The sequence below is a fragment of the Carassius gibelio genome, chromosome B14 (assembly GCF_023724105.1).
Source record: "Carassius gibelio isolate Cgi1373 ecotype wild population from Czech Republic chromosome B14, carGib1.2-hapl.c, whole genome shotgun sequence".
Lineage (NCBI taxonomy): Eukaryota > Metazoa > Chordata > Actinopteri > Cypriniformes > Cyprinidae > Carassius > Carassius gibelio.
The window spans coordinates 4,750,314-4,771,224 of NC_068409.1; the positions used below are offsets into that span (position 1 = coordinate 4,750,314).

Consider the following 20,911-nt stretch of genomic DNA (forward strand, 5'->3'; position numbering starts at 1 on the left):
TTTTCTTGGGGTGTAATATGGTCTGGGCCTGTTTTTAAAAAGGTTTCATAAGATTCATTAATATGGATGTATTTTTCAATAATAATGAAGTTATATGGTGAGAAGCATCAAAGCTAAGAAGTTAAAAGGAAGTGCATGTGCACAAAAAATATAATGCAATTATTTGTGAGGTTTTCCAAATGAAAAGCAGAAAAACAAAAGTCCCAGAATATCCTGTATCTGGCTGCCACATTGCTTTGCTGAGGTTTTCTTCAACACAGCATGTGTGAATTAAATTAGACCACAGTCCTGACACACTCTGTGTGTGTGTTTCACACTGACCCCCCCCCCCCCCCCCCCCCCCCCGGGAGCCCAGGTCTCCCCCCTTCCCATTTCCACTACCTCCACCTTCCCTTATCACTGTAGGATGAGGGATCTAAACATCATTGTGCTGCTCAAACAATAGACGTGACACAGTAAAGCAGCCGGCAGAGATGAAGCGCTGCGTGTTGTTGATGTTTTCAGCAGACGGAGAGGAAATGGTGAAGACGCACATAAACAGAAGTTTCACTGGCTTGAGGTCAGTTTGTCTCATCCAAGGGCTGGAAGGAATGCCACACAATCTCACAACACATTCCTGACAGACGACGGCCTCTTATCTCCAGATGGATATTTGAACAAACTATGTCTATCTGACAAGCAAGCTGTCCAGTCAAGCACTTTGTCTCACAACGCATAGCAATGAAAGACATACAGCAGCAATCCCAAATTCTGCTGAACCACATCACAAAGTCTCATGAGGTCAGAGATAGTCTAGCAGGACTGAAGAGATAAAGATAAGACAGGACTCAGGAGCAAGATCTTCTGAGACTGAAGGGTTGAGGGCAAAAAAAGGGGAATGATTTAAAAAAGGCAGAAATAGAAAGAGCAGGTTTCAACCATCTGTATCTGCATGTGTGTGGAAATATGGCCCACAGGGCTCATTAGAGACTCTTTATGCCTCCTAAACAACTATATTATAGTCTGTCTCTTTTGTGCTCATTAATATCCATTCATTGTTTCTGAGTTTGTTTTTTTAAACAGCTCTGAAAACAAAATGCACAAAGTGCAGAAAATCATAGATTAGAGTAGTTGGTAATTTGCTTGAGTTATTCATACTTTTGGCAGAGAAAGTGGTGTTTTCGCACTAGAACGAGTCTTCAGCCATTCATGAAAACCTCAAACATTTATATGTAAACCAGTCGTTAGGGTCAACTTTTTGAAACAAAAAACAAAAAACAAAATAAATAAAGAAAAAAATCAGCTTTAAAGTTGTTCAAATGGAGTTCTTAGCAATGCATATTACTAATCAAAGATTTAGTTTTTATATATTTATGGTAGGAAATGTACAAAATATCTTCATGGAACATTATCTTTACTTAAATATCCTATGATTTTTATCATAAAAGAAAAAATCTATAATTTTGAGACATATTTTATATTGTTGGCTGTTGGTATAAATGTAATAAATATACCCGTGCTATTTATGACTGGTTTTGTGCTCCAGGGCCAGATATATAAAAGAGAAGGCAGAAAACATTAAGATGAAGATAAACAAAGAAACAATCTAGCAGTAAATCTGAAGCAAGTATGAAAGTCACAGTTTACTGATGCAGCTTTAAAGATATTTCACCCAGAAGTTAAAATGATATTATAATTTACTCTCCTTCCACGCTCAGAAAAAGATACAAAAGCTGTCACAGGGGCTGTACTTTTTCAATAGGAACACCTTTGTACCTTAATTACACAAGTACATTTTAGTACCGAAATGTTTGTATTATTCATATTATATTATACACACATATGTGTATATATTTGTATCTTTTGAAAAGATACCACCCCAGCGACAGCTTTTGTAACTTTTTCTGCGAGTGTACTTGATCCAAACCTGTATGAGCTTCTTTCTTCTGCTGAGCACAAAAGAAGGGACAGGAGCCATTGACTGTAATACTATTTCACAGAAAAAAATCCTATAGTAGTCAATGGCTTTCATTTATGCTGAAAAAATGAATGTTAATAAGAAAAAAAAAAACTATTTTATTTTAAAACAGTAAATTAGTTGACCTGCACTTCACTCTTTATAATCATCAGTCTGAGTTCTGTAAGCATTCATACGCCCAACTGCAACAAGCCCCTTGAGTTAAGAAAACTGTTTAGGAGAGTCAATCCTGCTTTACCGTCTTTCAAAGATTCTGTAAGTGGACAAACTCTTGAAATAATAAAGGTAAGTGTGTTATCACTAAGATTTCTGACCGGTTGCTGACCTTCACATGGCTTCTGAGGATGAGGAAAGACAGACACACAACACATCATCTGTGTGTGTTCAGGAGCACAGGCTCTTAAACACTCCACCTCTGACGTGATTCAGAGCTCATCCTGATCCACACACACAGATACAGTGATGATGGGAGAGAGAGGAGGACTTCAGGGTCTCAGGGCATGGAGCTGATCTACTCACCCAGACCTTCATTTAAGGACAAGGGGCAAGACACAAGATAGGATGTGATCACCAAAGAGAGAAATAAAAGATAGAGCAAATAAGCTTTATTAAAGAGAGAATAAAGAGAGCTTTTTCATCAATATTTCGAGAACACGCAAAACTCCTGTTCTGTCAGAAACTATACATAATCAAATTCTGACTTTACTCAATTCACAGTGCACATGAATAATATCAAATAAACCATCTTTAAGTGTATAATTTTATCTTCACACCATCTTTCTGTGAAAAACTTGCGTTGACTGGTTAGTGTATCAGTACTGTCAGTGCATTAGTTACAGTACTTTAATTTAAATGAGTGTCAGATTATTAGTAATCATTTTTAATTAGTGAATTAAGTGAATAATAATAACTCTCCTGTGATCAAAGCAGACTAGGTGGTAGAAAAAACTGAATTATAACGAAATTTGTACAGTTTATAACAAGCACATTTTTTATTATTTCCAAATATCTCACATTCTGTATTTCCCAACTATTAATATGTTAAATTCCCCAAAACACATTATGGGAATAATAACACTGTTTTTGGGAATTTAGGGCATTACTGTCATTATCAGAGATTGGGAAATGCCTGAAATGAAACATATTGAAACAAATGGGCGGACAGTAACATTTCAGTGGACATTGGCCACGGTTTAGTTTACTTGGTGGGCATTTAGGGCACAGTGTGTTAACCAGACTTGTGCAAGAATGTCATGTTCGTCATGGAGGAGGAAGGAGGTGGTTTGATTGTTTCGGATGAAAAATGTATGACAGTGCACACTGGACATGTGCAGAATAAAGGACAAAGGCAACATCTAGCATGAAAAAGACTTCTGTTAACTTCTGTTAAAGAACTATTTTATCTATTACCTCATTTAAACCATAAAATGTATTCATCACTTTCACAAATACATGCACATTCCCGTAATTAGTTGTGGCGAAAGCACATGCCGAGAACAAAAATATGGATGTAACGTTTCATAACATCGCTGATAAGTTGCTGAAGAGTAAACAGAGCTCATGGTAATGTACTGGTGTTTCAGTAATGGGCATTTCCCTGATTCAAGTCCAGCATGTTTAATGATTACACACTGACACAGTGTTGCACAATAAGTGGGTTTGACTCCAGATATAAGCTCGGATGAGAGATGAAAGCTGAAGAGAAGAGAGAAACCTTCATCAGACTTCATCAACGAACAGCTGAAAACTCAAGAGCCATGCTGCGCTTCATTTTCTTCCTGATCTGTCTTTTGCATTTAAGGCACACAAGTAAGTGGGCTATGATTATCAATATTGATATGCTATTTATTTATGTGGTTTTAATGTGAACACACATTATTAGCTATTACTGTAAATGTCAAAGGTGCAATTAAATCAAATATAAGTAGAGTACGCTTTACAGGAAAATACTATTTCAGTCTTTTTATTTAAAAAATGCAAATTTTATTCAATGTCTCACTTGTGCCATTTCTTTGCAATTATTTGTGAAATTTGCCAGCAATTTCCGAGAGACAGTTGTTCGAGTTTTTCTGTCTTGTTGTCAGCAGCGCTGGGTGTTGTGGGAGCTGTCACCCCAAAGCCTATTATCATAAATGGCACCTACATAAACCCAGAATTAGGCAAGTATCATGCCAGGTTGAGGGTCCTCGCTCGCAGCTGCAGGGATATCAAAGAGATACACGGCGCGTCTCAGGGTAAGCACTAAATTAGTTCAAAATGCTCAAAATGATTGATTTTTCTTTTATGCCAAAAATCATTAGGACATCAAGTAAAGATTATGTTCAATGAAGATATTTTCCTACTGTATATATATATATATCAAAACTTTTTTTTTTAGTAATAAGCATGGCTAAGGACTTTATTTGTACAACTTTAAAGGTGATCTTCTCAGTATTTAGATTTCTTTAATTTTTTTGCACCCTCAAATTCCAGATTTTCAAATAGTTGCATCTCTGCCAAATATTGTCCTCCTAACAAACCATACATCAATGGAAATCAAATGTGTTCAGCTTTCAGATGTATAAATCTCAATTTTGAAAAATGACTGGTAAGACTGGTTTTGTGGTCAAGGGTCACATATGTCAAAATGTAAGGACATTAGCAAGCTTTCAGTCAAGTTCTTCTCTTTATTAAAATGAAATCTGGGTCTCTGTTTCGGCTCAGATGGCATGTACATCCTGACAACAGAGAGCGGTACATACTACCAGACTTTCTGTGACATGACCACAGCCGGCGGTGGCTGGACGCTGGTGGCCAGTGTCCACGAGAACAACATCAAAGGGAAGTGCTCTCTTGGTGATCGCTGGTCGAGCCAGCAGGGAAACGACCCAGACCTGCCCGAAGGAGATGGTACATGGGCAAACACTGTGACATTCGGCAGCGCCGAGGCCTCTACTAGTGACGACTACAAGGTACATTCCCACACAAATCCTCAGCCCAGAAATGAGAGAGAAATAATGCCTTAAATCTGACGAACCAATGCTGTGGTATCCCACAGAATCCTGGGTACTACGACATCTCTGCACAAGACGTGTCAGTGTGGCACGTTCCCAATAATGAGCAGCTGACGAGCTGGACGTCTTCTGCTGTCCTGCGCTACCATACAGACAGCCAGTTCCTCACAGAGCATGGAGGAAACCTTTACCACCTATTCAAGGTGAAACACACATCAAATTCAACATGCACATATGCACTTCTACTTTAAAGAGGATGTGTATACTGAAATAAGTGCAGATAGACTACTTACAGTCTCAGTAAACTGAAATACATATAAAAAGCATCACTGATCACTGACAAGAAATGATCTAGTATCTTGTGGACAGTTGGATTGGATGACACAAATAAAAAAAAACTGCAAAAATGCAATAGTTACATTATATAATGCATTATAAAAGTAGTTTTAATGCACTAAGTATGCCCTGTAATGTTCTTTATAATGCATTTTATGATCACAATACATTATAATACTTGTCATTTCATTATTAAACCTTTAGAAAGTGCAATGCATAAAGGCTTTAAGTAAAGTATTACCAAATATTCTAATAATCAAAACTTGTTTCACAAAAAAACTAACGCATGGGATTTTTTTTAAACTACAAAAATGTAACTTTAAAATGAACACTTTAATTAAAAAATGAAATGTTTTGCAATTTTGACCAGAAATACCCCGTGAAGTTTGGAGCAGGACAGTGTAAGAGTGACATGGGACCCAGCAGTCCGGTGGTGTATGATACTGGAGACAAAGATTCAACTGCAAACTTATATGGACCACCTGTTGGAAGTACTGAACTCTATATTGCATAGAGAACATGCACATGCAGAAATATTGGGTACAAACTGTGTTTGTTCTGTGTATCTCAGAGGAGTTTGAGTCCGGCTTCATCACCTTCAGAGTGTTTAACGCCGATCAAGCCGCCATGGCCATGTGCTCTGGAGTTAAACCTACTGAATGCAATCCTCAACATGTAAGTCATGCTTTTTCAGTCTAAACAAATCACATTACAGAGCTATCAGACTGATGTAAGTGTGTTTTTCAGTATTGCATCGGTGGAGGATATTTCTCGGGCCGTCAGCAGTGTGGAGACTTCACCGCTCTGGAGCAAGCGTCTAAAAATCTGACTCAATCCGCCGTGCTGCTCTTCTACCGTTAACAGATGTCAAACACCAGCAGTAAATCACATGCTGAGCTGAACTGTACATGTACAAAGTTGTTAAAACATCAGCATTTCCTGTTTGATGTGTGAATGTTTATATCAATAAAACTTTTTAATACAACTATTTGAGCACTCAAGAGGAGTTTCAAATTAAACAATGCATATATACGAGCAATTCATTCAGATGTTGTGAGGTTAGATGAGTTCAGCTTTTTAATTTTGGCATGTCCTGTGGGATGCTTCAGGGTTTGGCTGTCAGCCTGCTGATAGATGCAGTAACTATTCTCAAGGAAATTCATTATTTCATAAAAACACTCTTCTTCAAAAGTAGTTATGTACTCTGATGAAAAGTTGCAGTAGCTAAACACATGGATCAGACCTTTATTTATTTCTATAAACCATCTAAAAAAATTCACTCATATATGGGCAATACTTAAATATCATGTTCAGAAGAGCCTGCAAACAAACTGCACATGTTTTATTATAACGCTTTTCAGTTGAATGTTCATTTATAGACGACACATTGTTCAGTTATTGTGGCTTCAGTCTTCCACTGACCTTCTTTTCTTTATTTACTAATAATACTTATTCTTATTCACTAATTTACAAATTCTTTGTTTACTAATAATATTAGTGATATGACATAAACACACAAGGACAAATGATGAAAAATATGCAGATTTATATATTTATTTAGTTTTTTTTGTTAAAATACTGTTTTGCTTTGTTTACTATAAACATGAGCCGTGGGGAGGTGTTGCTTCAATTTATAACAATGTTTTCAGGATTTCTCAGAGGGCAGGCTTCAAGTATAACTCGTTTGAAGTAATGGTGCTTCATATAACATTATCCAGAGAAAATGTTAATGATAAATCCACTGTTATGTTTGTACTGGCTACTGTATACAGGCCACCATACAGACTTTATTAAAAAAGACTGCTTTTTAAGTTATCTTCCTGATGTATCCGAATTCCTTAGCATTTCCAAATTTTCAGAACAACTTGATGATGTAACAAACTATGGACTCTTTCTTTTCTAGCATTTTAAATACAGTAGCTCCTTTATGCTTAAGGAAGGTTAAGGAAACCAGTATGAAACCATGGTATAATGAGCATACTCGCACCCTAAAGAGAGCAGCCCGAAAAATGGAGCGCAGCTGGAGGAAAACAAAACTAGAGGTATTTCGTATTGATTGGCGGGAAAGTAACATATCCTACAGAAAAGCATTTAAATGCTAGATCTGATTACTTTTCTTCTCTTTGAGAAGAAAACAAACATAAACCCTGGTATTTATTCATACAGTGGCTAAATCAACGAAAAATAAAGCCTCAACAAGTGTTGACATTTCCCAACACCACAACAGTAATGACTTTATGAACTACTTCTAAAATCGATACTATTAGAGATTTAATTGCAACCATTCAGCTGTCAGCTACATTATCACATCAGACAGTGCACTATAGATCCCCTGAGGAACAGTTCCACTCATTCTCTACTATAGGAGAGGAAGAATTGTATAAACTTGTTAAATCATCTAAACCAACAACATGTTAGACCCTATACCATCTAAGCTCCTAAAAGAGGTGCTTCCAGAAGTCATAGATCCTCTTCTGACTATTATTAATTCCTCATTGTCATAAGGATATGTCCCCAAAACCTTCAAAATGGCTGTTATTAAGCCTCTCATCAAAAAAAAAAAACACAACTTGACCCCAAAGAACTAGTTAATTATAGACCAATCTCGAATCTCCCTTTTCTGTCCAAGATACTAGAAAAGGTGGTATCCTTACAATTATATTCCTTCTTAGAGAAAAATGGTATATGTGAGGATTTCCAGTCAGGATTTAGACCGTATCATAGTACTGAGACTGCTCTTCTTAGAGTTACAAATGTTTTGCTTTTATCATCTGATCGTGGTTGCATCTCTCTATTAGTTTTATTGGATCTTAGTATGTTTGTTCTGGCATTAGCATGGTTTAAATGCTACTTATTTGACCGCTTTCAGTTCGTAGCAGTGAATGAAGATGTATCATATGGATCACAAGTGCAGTATGGAGTACCTCAAGGCTCAGTACTAGGGCCGCTACTCTTCACGCTTTATATGTTACCCTTGGGATATATCATCAGAAAACATGGTGTTAGCTTTCACTGTTATGCTGATTATACTCAGCTCTATATTTCTTTGTGGCCCGGTGAAACACACCAATTTGAAAAACTAATGGAATGCATAGTCAATATAAAAAACTGGATGGCGAGTAATTTCTTACTGGTAAATTCTGAAAAAAAAAAAAAACATATAGGTGTTAATTATAGGACCTAAAAAATCTGCATGTAATAACCTAGAACACTGTCTAAGACTTGATGGTTGCTCTGTCAATTTTTCGTCATCAGTTAGGAACCTATGTGTGTTATTAGATTGCAATCTTTCCTTAGAAAGCCACGTTTCTAGCATTTGTAAAACTGCATTTTTCTATCTCAAAAATATTTCTAAATTATAGCCTATGCTCTCAATGTCAAATGCAGAAATGCTAATCCATGCATTTATGACTTCAAGGTTAGATTACTGTAATGCTTTATTGGGTGGTTGTTCTGCACGCTTCGTACACAAACTACAGCTAGTCCAAAATGCAGCAGCAAGAACCAGGAAGTATGACTATATTAGCCCGGTCCTGTCCACACTGCACTGGCTCCCTATCAAACATCGTATAGATTTTAAAATATTGCTTATTACTTATAAAGCCCTGAATGGTTTAGCACCTCAGTATTTGAATGAGCTCCTTTTACATTATACTCCTCTACGTCCGCTACGTTCTCAAAATTTTATAATACCTAGAATATCAAAATCAACTGCGGCACCTAGGACCTCTACCGCCCTGAAAGACAGCGGAGACCAGGACAACTAGAGCCCAGATACAGATCCCCTGTAAAGACCTTGTCTCAGAGGAGCACCAGGACAAGACCACAGGAAACAGATGATTCTTCTGCACAATCTGACTTTGCTGCAGCCTGGAATTGAACTACTGGTTTCGTCTGGTCAGAGGAGAACTGACCCCCCAACTGAGCCTGGTTTCTCCCAAAGTTTTTTTTCTCCATTCTGTCACCGATGGAGTTTCGGTTCCTTGCCGCTGTCGCCTCTGGCTTGCTTAGTTGGGGTCATTTCATCTACAGCGATATCATTGACTTGATTGCAAATAAATGCACAGACACTATTTAACTGAACAGAGATGACATAACTGAATTCAATGATGAACTGCCTTTAACTCATTTTGCATTATTGACACACTGTTTTCCAAATGAATGCTGTTCAGTTGCTTTGACACAATGCATTTAGTTTAAAGCGCTATGTAAATAAAGGTGACTTGACTTGACTTGACTTGACTACTATTAGCAATACAATTACTATTTCCATATTTATAGTGTGATTGTATTAAAACCAGTCAGGGTCAGTTTGACTCACAAACATCATCATAATTATTAATTATGAAGTATATAGAAGCCAAGAAATCTGATCACATTATTGTAAATGTATTAAAAGTCTAAAAATGGACTTATAATATCTGTCCAATAGTGAGCCTTATTAACTCATGTTACAAATGCTTAATAAATATTCATATTTATTTAAGTTAAAGCTAGTTTTATGTTACGAATAAGCAAAAACAGATTATTATAGTGTGTATTATAGTTTGTGTTTAGGCTCATTATTTTAATGTCTCCAGTACACTTTATTATACAGGTTATTAATGTTCATAACTAATAAATAAATGGTTCTTCTATTCATTATGGTGCACATTCACTGGTAAGGTTTAAAACTCATGAATTAATGGTGTACTGGTGTCCACCCATGTGTATGATTCAAATAACATTGGAATGAAATGATTCATTAATAATACCTCATGAATAAATATGTTATGGTCATGGCTTTCTCCCTTTTCTTCATCATACCGTGAAGTATGAGAAAGTAAGTGAGTGCTTACGCCATGAGACACAAACACTCTTCAGTCTCATTGCAATGGTGTATGTTTGCTGCATCATGATTTTAATGATGAATCAAATAAGATCTGAATTCATCTTGAAATCTAATCAAATGATATGATTCAAATAAGTATGTACAAGCTTTTAAATTCAGCATTCATGACATGTGAGTTATTACTACCTATCAGTGGTTTTAACGCATTTGTTAAGGCAAGTAAATAATTGAACACCTTTATAAACCCTTTACGAAGGGAACCAGTAGAGAAAATTGTATTAGTGTTGAAGTTTTTGCTCTGTCTTTGTAGTAATACAGATGTATATTCTCTTTCACTGACTCTCTCTCTCTCTCACACACACACACACACACACCCATTCTGCATCCTTGAACGCGTTTCCTGCAACAGGAAGCAGCAAAAATCCCATATGATTTTTTTCCTGTTAGCCAGAAACACAGCTTCCTCTCCAAGCGGCCAGGTCAGTTGAAAGAGAGCGTGCACCTGTGTGTTCAAGCTGAATTGAGGGAGAACGAGAGAGAGAGAGAGAGAGAGAGAGGGAGAGAGGGAGAGAGAGAGAGAGAGAGAGAGAGAGAGAGAGTGGCTCCTCTGGGGCTGCTGAGATTATCATTCTCACACAGGACTGTAAAGAGCTCACGTTAGTGAAATACACCAGACACTGTACACAATGACTGAAATTGCTGTCTTTCTACTTAACAATTTCACATTTAGTTAACATGTTACTTTGTAATTATTTGTGAAATTTACTAGAAAATATAGTATCAAAGCCACTTATCAGTTTGCAGCATTGCAGTATGTTCAGTGGTTCGTATCAGATTAATTACAATTAATGCACAGTTACGTATTATTTCATCTTCAAGTGTCACACAGTATAGAAAGCTTGTCTGATTGAGGCGTTAGCTCACATGAGCCGGACTGAAGCGGGCAGCAGCTGAGGACAGCTACAGGAAATGAGAGCGTTCATCGTCAGCGAGTGGAGACATGACACCTTTAACAAGCCGCTCTCTGCATCCTGCAGCTGATAAGACCGAGCCAAGAGAAACAATAATTACACCGAAACACACACTGGCACTGGAGGGTGTGTGTTAGCTTCTTTAAGTGCAATCTGTCAAGCTAAACGATTAATCATTTTAAATACACCAGTCAACATTTGAAGTGGATCAACCTTTTATTAAAGTTGTCCTAAAACCAAAATGCGTTCATGTATTAGGACAACTCTGAACTGTCTGACCCACTCCAAATGTTCACTATTACATTTCAACCACCCAAGATGGAAGTAGGCCTGAAATCTGAATGCAATTCTTTATTAAACATATCCGCACACAGATATAGGTGGTAAATTCACTATGATCCAGTTGTGATTTCCAAAGGTTTTTGTTTATGAAATTATAACATTCAGAGAGACTTTCCTGCTATAGGAAACAGCCCTTAACTCAGTAGCTTAGTGCAAAATAAAGTTGCATCCCAAATAGTTTTTATGAATTATATAAGGTTATTGTGTCAATAATTAAGTGCATTATCCAAATAAAATGCTATTTTTTGTGTGGAATTTTCAGTTTGAAAACGTACTACGGTATTCATATGCCACAGAATAGTGCAGAAGTATGTGACCTCGCACCTTAAGAGAGATAAATGGCATATGTGATATATAGGATTCAACCAAGTTTCCTTAAACTGATGTAGTGAAAGACTGAAATCCACTATAACATTTATAAAGGCCTTTATGTTTTCAGTGTGGAACTAGACACAGTTAGACAGACCTTCTTCTCAAACCTTATAAACTTGAACAACACACACTCTCTTTTTGTTACTGTTAAGAGATTAATAACCCCCCAAAGTCAGATTCAATTCAATTCAATTCAAGTTTATTTGTATAGCACTTTTTACGATACAACTCATTACAAAGCAACTTTACAGAAAATAATGTTTCTACAATATTTAGTAGAAGCTTATAAGTGATGACTGTCAGTTTGTGCATGTACGACAGGATTTTTCAGAAAAATGAATAAAAGACGTAGTTTATGAGATTGAAGAAGGCAGTTTTTGTAACATGCGAAATATGGTTTTCAAAAGCCAAGTTGCTAATATAACACCCAAATTCTGTGTATTGTTTTTTGGTCCAATAATTAATATCTCTGTCTTATTTGAATTTAATAAGAGAAATTATTGGTCATCCAATCTTTTACATTTTTAACTCACTCTGTTAGCTTAGATAATTTAGAAGTTTCATCTGGTCTCGTTGAGATATATAGCTGAGTATCATCAGCATAACAGCATAACTTTGCCATTGTTTTCCAATACAAACTGAAAGTTGCAAACTGGAATAATTTGTATTATAAATTTCAATTCTCAGTTAGATGCTCTCTGACAGCAAACGCAAAGAGTTTGCTTCCTTCTTGTTTGAGAAGATCAATAAATAATATCAGAAAAGTGATGCTTTGCTTTCAGCTATTATACATAATTGCATAAATGTAACATGCCAATAATAAAATGTGAAACCTATGTTTATATATATAAAGTAGATCATATCTGTGTGGTAATATCGCAGAACCCTCAGCACACTTTATACAGATGAAGGGTTTACGTCATGGTTTGATTCAGATGCTTTAGACAGTGGCAAAATCACACAGATGTGCAGCACACTGCTCTCTCTTTTATGTCACATGAAAGCCTTTATTTCCTTCAGTTTCTACTAATAACAGACACATGTTCACTATTACCTCCATCTCAAGCTTTCTGAACACATGTCAAGCTTCTGGATGCAGATCTAATTTGAGCAGCACATGCAGTTGCTGACTTTCCCATTGTTTTTCAGTACAAACTGGAAGTTGCGAACTGGAATAATTTGTATTATAAATTTCAAGGGGTATAACAATAATTATTTTAAAATCACGACCGAGAAATCTGCATTTATTTGACTGAAGAATTTCATAATTTTTTCCCATATTTGATACACATTTATCACCTCAGAACAGCGAAGCCTCCAGCGTGTTAATGCTCAGTGTTACAGCTACTGGTGAGATAAAATGTCCTGGAAAATGAAAATAAGTTTCAGTATTTCATCAGCATCTCAGTCAGATGAGAACAACTGGATCTGCATCAGGCTTCGCCGGCGCTGATGTGCAGCTCTAGCGCCTCCTAGTGGACACAAATACTAAACACCACACACACACACACACACTCTTACAATTCAGCCAAACATATTAAGAATTTGACATTTTCTCGTTAACATTATTCTAGTGAATTCTATGAGTGTGTATAGATTATAAATGCATACATTTACATATTAACAGTTACAGGTCATTACCAGAAACTATTGTGAAATGCTGAAATGAAAACTTAATTACTCTTGGAAATTATGTGTGTGTGTGTGTGTATATATATATATATATATATATATATATATATAAATATATTTATAACATTGATGTGCTCGTTTACCAATAAATCAACACTGTCAGTGAACATGATGTATGTAGAAAACCTATTAAAAATGACTACATTTCAGTCAGGAATATTATTTTATTTTGCATCATTTCAAGTCAAGTTGTAATTTTTGTAAAATAATTCCAAAGGTGAAACATTTTAATTGTATTTAGGATGCATACATTTTTTTCATCTAGACAAACAATATCAGATTTGTTAAAAAGCACCTAATGCATCACATCACTGCAAAACAAGACAGAATTCTCCTGTGAGATCCATAAAAATGTCCACTGGTAGACACTGTCGAATATAAACGTAATAATATATTAAGTAAACTCATTTTAGCTATTTGAAAACACTAACAGTAGTGGTTTCTATACAGTTATTAAACATTTGAATAACTGATGGATTTGCATGGGTCACCTGCAGATGTTTTCATTTGATGGACAAAATGAACTCACACACTTTGAGTCTTTCCTTCAGAAATCAATAGTAGCCTGGATTCATTCAATTTTTGTATAAATCTTTCTTTATAGGAGAAATATATATATGTGTGGTTTTGACACTTCTTCCATTGCAGGTGCTAAAGCTGCCCCTGTCCTCAGCGTCCTGCACTGGTCCAGATCTTTCATGTGTGTTCGGTCAGACCCAGAGCGTGACTGAAGGAGTGCAGCAGGTCCAGTCCCAGATAGGCCTGTGTCATGGTGCAGATGACCCCCAGCCCGGCCAGAGCGATCAGCACCCACAGCATCTTTGCACTGAAGTACAGTGGCTCCAGTCTGCCAGCGGACAGGAAGAGGTCAGCTACACGACTGCAGACATCATCATCATCATCATCATCAGTACAGAGCTGGATCACTCACCTGCCCTGAGCAGACGCCGCATAGCCGTGGAAGTACTGATACCGTCCGTAGAGGTACAGCAGCCCGAACAACACTGCCAGCGCTACAGAGCAAGAAACCAACATCTCATTATCTGTGAGCGGTTTGTTCAGATGCTTGACTTGTATTGATCACCAGCTTAATTTAGGCTTACATTTACTCTGTTAGGTCTGAATGGAGGTGTTTTTGAAGAGCACAACATCAACAGAACGGCATAGTGCTTTGCATAAAACATTTTCAAGGTTTTTTTTTTTGTTTACATGCAAATCAGGGGTGTGAGATGTCAGATGTTTTTTTTTTTTTTTTTGCCATGTAATCTAGATGGACTTTAAATATAGGGAACCAAAACAAGGCAGATTTATTATTTATATGCAGTCATCCTCTTAAAGGAAAGTTCCCCTTTTACACATCTCAGGTTCAGATGCTCACTCAACACAGTCGAGCTATTTTGCTGCTCTACCAGTCTGACCTCGGTCAAGTGCCCAAAAACTACGATAAACCCGTCCAAACAGGCCAGGAGGAACATCTTGACATTTAAATTCATTCAAATGTAACATTCTAGATGCTATTTCTGCAAATAAATCAAGTGCGTTTCTTTGCTTGCACCAGTAGCAGAATGTAGAATCAAACCAAAAATTATTCAGACGTAATTAATAATTGTTTGACCTAATACAATTGTGTACCTAAATTTAACAAACTGAAAGCTTTTCAACGGAATGCATTACCTTTCTAACCAAAGTTATCTGACATTACCAGTTTATTAACTAGAAATGGTAATTAAATAGGCTTGATAATGTAAGAAATGTTAAGGATGTCAGAATAAATGCTGGTTTGACTGATAAGTGTGAGCACATCAAGCTGCTTGAGCGTGACTTATTAATACCACAAACTATAAAAGTGAGGTCTCTGTTCTTCATCAGTATTAATTAATATGCTCAGTTAGCACACATTTGAACTGTCATTAGCCTACCTGATAATTCTCGGGTTTTTATGTTTTATTTATTTTTCTCAGAGAAACTCACCTTGACTGAAGAACACTCCAGCCAGCCAAAGCGAGAAGACGAACAGCGGGAAATACTCGGAACAGTTTGCTCTGGTAAAACAAGAATATGACAGATGAGACTACACCTGTCGATCTACATTCCTCTCGGTGAAGTCATGAGTACGGGATCCAGGTGACAGAAGCATGACTCACTGGGCTCGAAAGATCCTCTCAAACTCGGGAGGTCCGCTGGTGGCAGGCGGAGACACCGAGTACTTCCTGCGCGCGTAGATCACCTGCAGAGAGAAGTACGCTGACAAGAAGACAGAACTTGTGTTTTATTGGATAAAATAACATTTACTTTATTACAGAAAAAGCGTGAGAACCTCTCAAAATTAAAGTGTCCAATTAATTTCAAGACATTATTTTAAACTGCGTACATCCTATTAGTAGTTTAGAAAATCTGACAGTGTGCATTTCGAATTTTTTCATTTGGAAAATGTTTCTCTTCTATCAAGCCTAAAACTCAGTGTATTATTGTTATTATTATATATAAATTATTTTAAAGCAGTAACTGTGTGCTGGGCTTTCTAACATGATTTATAACTCTTCTGGTCACTCTCTTGTGTAAATTCTAACTATCATAGCCTACATTAACACTCATACGATACAATTACTGTCCCTTGTACAGAGAATGTCCAGAGTGCTCTACGTCATAGCGCGAGCTGCAGTTATAATAACTCTAATGTAGGAGACCAGCGCGTCATCACACAGTGCATTCTGTTTCTCTGAGGATATGCAAGTACAGTCATGTGTTAATTACCTTGCTCCAGCAGTCCCAGCAGTGTAACGGCTCCTAACAGCACGACCTGCTCCAGCATCATCTCTGTGGACAGTGAGGTCAGACACTATCCTCTATCTCTGATCACACTCACAGACAGAACTTTTACCCAGTCACTTATATTAGCATGATCCGGAGTGGGCGGGGCATTCCTATAACCCAAATTGCATCACTATTAATGAGATTTATCAGCACCTATGGCTAGAGGGCATGTGATGCATTCACAAGATATGCATAAAACAATGAACAAACAGACCAAAGAAGACAGTTTCTAGAGAACTATATTTACACAAATACTCTTGTTTTACAGAGAACAATAATACAAAGTATAAAATACTTACAAAATTTTTGCAACAATGTACATATAAAAATAAGATCTATCTTCTCCTCAAGAAGAACTGCATACATACAAAATAAAATATAAATATACATGACATCCTGTCACAGAATCTCGGATGAAGAGAGAGTTCAGGTAATGACCTGCCTTCAAAATAACATCAGACACCAGAGGGAGAAAACAAACAGGAATATTAACCCCTCTCTCTTTTTCAGAAAAAAAGAATAATAATAATTTGAAACCAAACACAACTTAGTGTAGTGTAACATGATGTGATCTACTTTCATCAGTGCATCCTCTTCACTATTAGTCACGGCCTGATTAAACAAAACACAAAGCATCTACTTCCTAAATTTAGTCAATGAGAAACTAACCAATGGACATTAAGCATATGGAACTTCAGTTTAGGTGAACTGTCACTTTATTCCCTCAAGGCGTGCCAAACTCACATGACCATCGTTAGTGGAAGATAAAAATGAAGAATGGTAATAAACATTTTGTCTGGATGGAGAAGAGGCTTCAGGACTCTGAATACATTGCTTTTGTGATGATCAGGTTGTTACTACATGAATATTTTTTTTTCCATGAAACAATAACTTAGGAATTTTTTATAATATTTTTGGAGTTTACATTGGAAATGACTTTAGAAGAGAATTCGGACACTTTTGCATCAGAAGTGCTATTGCTGTAGATTTAATTCATTTCTAAGGTATTCCACAATCAGTGACTGACTCTCATTCAGATCTGACAGCAATTCAGTGACGTCAAGCATATAATGTGATTGGTTATCAAGGCACATGTGATCCACGTTGACCGTTACACCAACGTTCAATCTCCAACAGCAGAGCATACAAGTCAGCATCTCCCTATAAAAGGATCTGTTTTCTAGTGATCCTGTAGAACTGGTTTGAGGTGTGTTTTATTTGGGTTGGGGCTAAACCCTTCTGGGAGCATCATAAAGAAAAGTAATCTGGATTTGGACCAACATGGTTAGGTAATGATTCAAATATGTTCATTTTTGGGTTAACTTATTTAGACCGTTTTACTGTAAATCACACGTTGTGCATCTTTAAGAGTGCAAATGTAAGGCTTGTGAAATGTCCAGACACTCCTGACATTGAACAGAGCCTCCATGTGCCTACAGCAAACACACAAAACAACCGTATGATGGCTGAACACACGTTTCAGCACACACTTGTCATAAGAAAATTCAGTGGTTTTACTGAGCCACAGGTTCAGTAGTAGAGCATTTCCCTCTTCGACATTTCCAGTCCAGAGAATACTTCAGTGACAGGTTCTGTGCTCTACTTGACCTCTATTATATACACAATATATATACTCAATAGAGAACACAGCAGATCTGACTGTGATATGAGTGGTTTCACCATCTCTGAAAACATGATGTGGATGTACATGTTTTTTTCTCCTCTACCAAAGGCACTGGTATTGGCTGTTATTGGCCTGTGGCCATCGCTCATTGGTGACTGGCCAACAGCTCATCTAGATCATCCATCCACTCTTGTGTTGTCTGATTTTTTAACAGAGAGTCCACCAGGTCGGTCTCAGTGGAAAACCCGGACAAGCTGCTTCCTGATTGGGTGCTGTAGCTAAACTGGAGCTGCTGATTGGCTGTCCTGTTCAGCTGATAGGCCTGACTGCACTGAAGTCCTGCGGTGCGGTTGGGTCCGGCCTGTGGCTGACTGTAGGACCCCAAGTCAGGCAGAACCTGCTGAGTTTGAGGCGGCGCTTGCTGCTGCCCCTGTTGGACCGTCTGCTGGCCAGGACCGGGCAGCTGTTGGGACATGCCTGGGTTATTGGTCCGTTGCTGGTTCATGTTAGGCATCATTTGTCCAGGATTCATTCCTGCCATGGTTCTACCAGCTGCACTGTTTCCCATGCCACCCTGGGGAAACGGGGTGTTGTTGGGAAGTTTGGACAATCTCGACTGCATCTGGAAGCCAGAGTTGGGGAAACCTGCTGGCAAGCCTCTGTTAGCAGAGCTGGGCTGGAGACCTGGATGCTGCTGCTGCTGCCATGATTGGGCCTGTGAGGACAAGGCACCCTGGATACTGGTTGGCATGGAGCCGGGCATAGCAGAGCCCATGTTATTAGCTGTTGGACATACGGGCCAGCTGCTGCTGCTGCTGCTGCTGTAGTTGTTGTTTCAGCATAGCAGCATTGGGCTGGTTTTTCAAGTGTGCTTGTTGCTGGGCTGCTAGAACATTCTGGCGGTAAGCAGCAGACATTGAGGACACCGGAGGTCTCTGCTGGTTGGGGTGGGAGGGATGCATGGGCATGTTGCCATAGATGGCTTGTTGCACGTCGAGACCGCCTGAATGCAGTCCTCAACATGTAAGTCATGCTTTTTCAGTCTAAACAAATCACATTACAAAGCTATCAGACTGATATAAGTGTGTTTTGCAGTATTGCATCGGTGGAGGATTATTCTTGGACCGTCAGCAGTGTGGAGACTTCACCGCTCTGGAGCAAGCGTCTAAAAATCTCACTCAATCCGCCGTGCTGCTCTTCTATCGTTAACAGATGTCAAACATCAGCACCAGCATCTCTCCGTGTTGTTCACAGTAAATCACATGCTGAGCTGAACGCTACATGTACAAAGTAGTTAAAACATCAGTATTTGTTTAATACATCTGTTTGAGCCCTAAATGAGCAAGAGCAAGAGGAGTTTCAGATTAAACAATGTATGTGTACGAGCAATTCATTCAGATTTTGTTGGGTTAAATGAGTCCAGTTTAACTGCTAAAATTTTGAGAATCAATTTTTAATTTTGGTATGTCCTGTGGGATGCTTCAGGGTTTGGCTGACAGCCTGCTGATAGATGCAGTAACTATTCTCAAGGAAATTCATTAGATTATAACAGCACTGCTCTTCTGATATATTAAAAGCCTTATTTCACTTATCCTCTGCTCCGTGTTTCTTCTGGCAGCGTAACGTCTGACAAGTATTGATATTCCCGTATTGTGTGGCTTTGACGTCTCGACACGTAACAAACTCACCTGGCTTTCACAGAAGCGGAATTCCCCGGCTTCCACAGGCACAAACTCCGCAGACCCGCACCAAGATTTCCCTTACTCACCAGAGACCCGGAAGTCCATGGCGGAAGCTTAGCGATGACTGACCGAGGTTTGTCTGGATGGACGAGGGAGCCCGGAGGAGTCCTTGGGCAGACGGGTCTCGGTGGAGCCAAAGGGATGCAGAGACAGTGCAGACGTTGACGGGCCAAGGTGGAGACATGGGTCTGGAAGGCCGCAGTGCAGCAGGGGACTCCACACAATCCTGAGCTGGTGACCTGAAAACCTCTTCGGGGTCTGTCGGGACATCGAGAGCCTCTTCAGGGTCTGATGGGACATCGGGAGCCTCCTCGTGGACTGATGGGACATCGGGAGCCTCTTCATGGACTGACGGGACATCGAGAGCTTCATCGGGGACTGACGGGACATCAGGAGCCCACAAGAGAACAAAGACACAGGTTAACAGCCAAATGTGAGTATACGTTATCGTGGTGCTTTGCTGAGAAGATGCAGTGAGTTGGAGACAAGGTTGTGAGGTCAATTCCTGTTGGATATTCTTTTCGAGGCTCGACCCAGAACTGGTGCTGAGATACCTGTTTATATTATTATAGTGAGATTTCAGGGTGTTTGTGTTTAGTCTCATTATTGTAATGTCTCCAGTACACTTTTGTCACAAACACAGCCTCTGTGGCTCCCTCCGGTCACCACCAGAGGGAACCGTCACCCGAGTATTAACCTCCTTCAACTCCATTTCCCATACACCCCGTACCTGGGGATGATTACCTGCACAGGTGTCGCTCATCTTCATCCCCTATTTAAGGAACTCTCCCTGTTCTCTCAAACGCGAAGTCTTGTTTTGCCCATGCAGACATTACCGAGCGTTTTCCCACTGTTGGATCTTCCGTGTATGACCTGGACTGTTTATTGGACTCTGATTCTCTGCCGCCTGCCTTATCGACCTCTGCCTTGTTCTCTCGCCTCTGCCTGCCAGCCGCCAGCCCTGATTCTACGCTCTGTCAAGGTTTATGATTGTGATCTGTCTACGTGGTATCTAACGCCCCTGATTGACCTGTTTCTGTTTACTCTGTGGATTATTGAAATAAAGCTGCTTATGGATCATAACGTCTCTGACTCAGCGTTACAGAAGACTTCGCCAGACATTGATCCAGCGGCTTTCTTCCAGATCACGGCAGAAGTATCTGCTCAAGCCGCGGCACTTACAGCACATCAGCAGCAGCTGAATCGACTCACCTCTCTCACCGAAGAGATGATCCGA

General features: G+C 38.7%; 2 protein-coding genes across 3 annotated transcripts; one reads left to right on the plus strand and one right to left on the minus strand.

The window, feature by feature from the left end:
- The first annotated feature begins 3,620 nt into the window (after positions 1 to 3,620).
- Positions 3,621 to 19,147, plus strand: itln3 (intelectin 3). Of its 2 annotated transcripts, none has more exons than XM_052574188.1 (7): positions 3,621 to 3,766; positions 4,045 to 4,191; positions 4,661 to 4,908; positions 4,995 to 5,153; positions 5,657 to 5,777; positions 5,858 to 5,961; positions 19,028 to 19,147. In XM_052574188.1, the coding sequence occupies exons 1-7, from the start codon at positions 3,646 to 3,648 to the stop codon at positions 19,139 to 19,141; spliced, it is 1,014 nt and encodes a 337-aa protein (XP_052430148.1). In that variant the 5' UTR covers positions 3,621 to 3,645; the 3' UTR covers positions 19,142 to 19,147. The 2 variants fall into 2 exon arrangements, with proteins under 2 accessions (XP_052430148.1, XP_052430147.1); XM_052574187.1 differs by lacking the exon at positions 19,028 to 19,147 and adding an exon at positions 6,034 to 6,274.
- On the minus strand, positions 13,645 to 17,588 carry ltc4s (leukotriene C4 synthase). Its single transcript, XM_052574189.1, has 5 exons — positions 16,249 to 17,588; positions 15,639 to 15,738; positions 15,466 to 15,536; positions 14,426 to 14,507; positions 13,645 to 14,341 (listed from the first exon to the last, which is right to left on the minus strand). The coding sequence occupies exons 1-5, from the start codon at positions 16,307 to 16,309 to the stop codon at positions 14,191 to 14,193; spliced, it is 465 nt and encodes a 154-aa protein (XP_052430149.1). The 5' UTR covers positions 16,310 to 17,588; the 3' UTR covers positions 13,645 to 14,190.
- Positions 19,148 to 20,911: the final 1,764 nt, after the last annotated feature.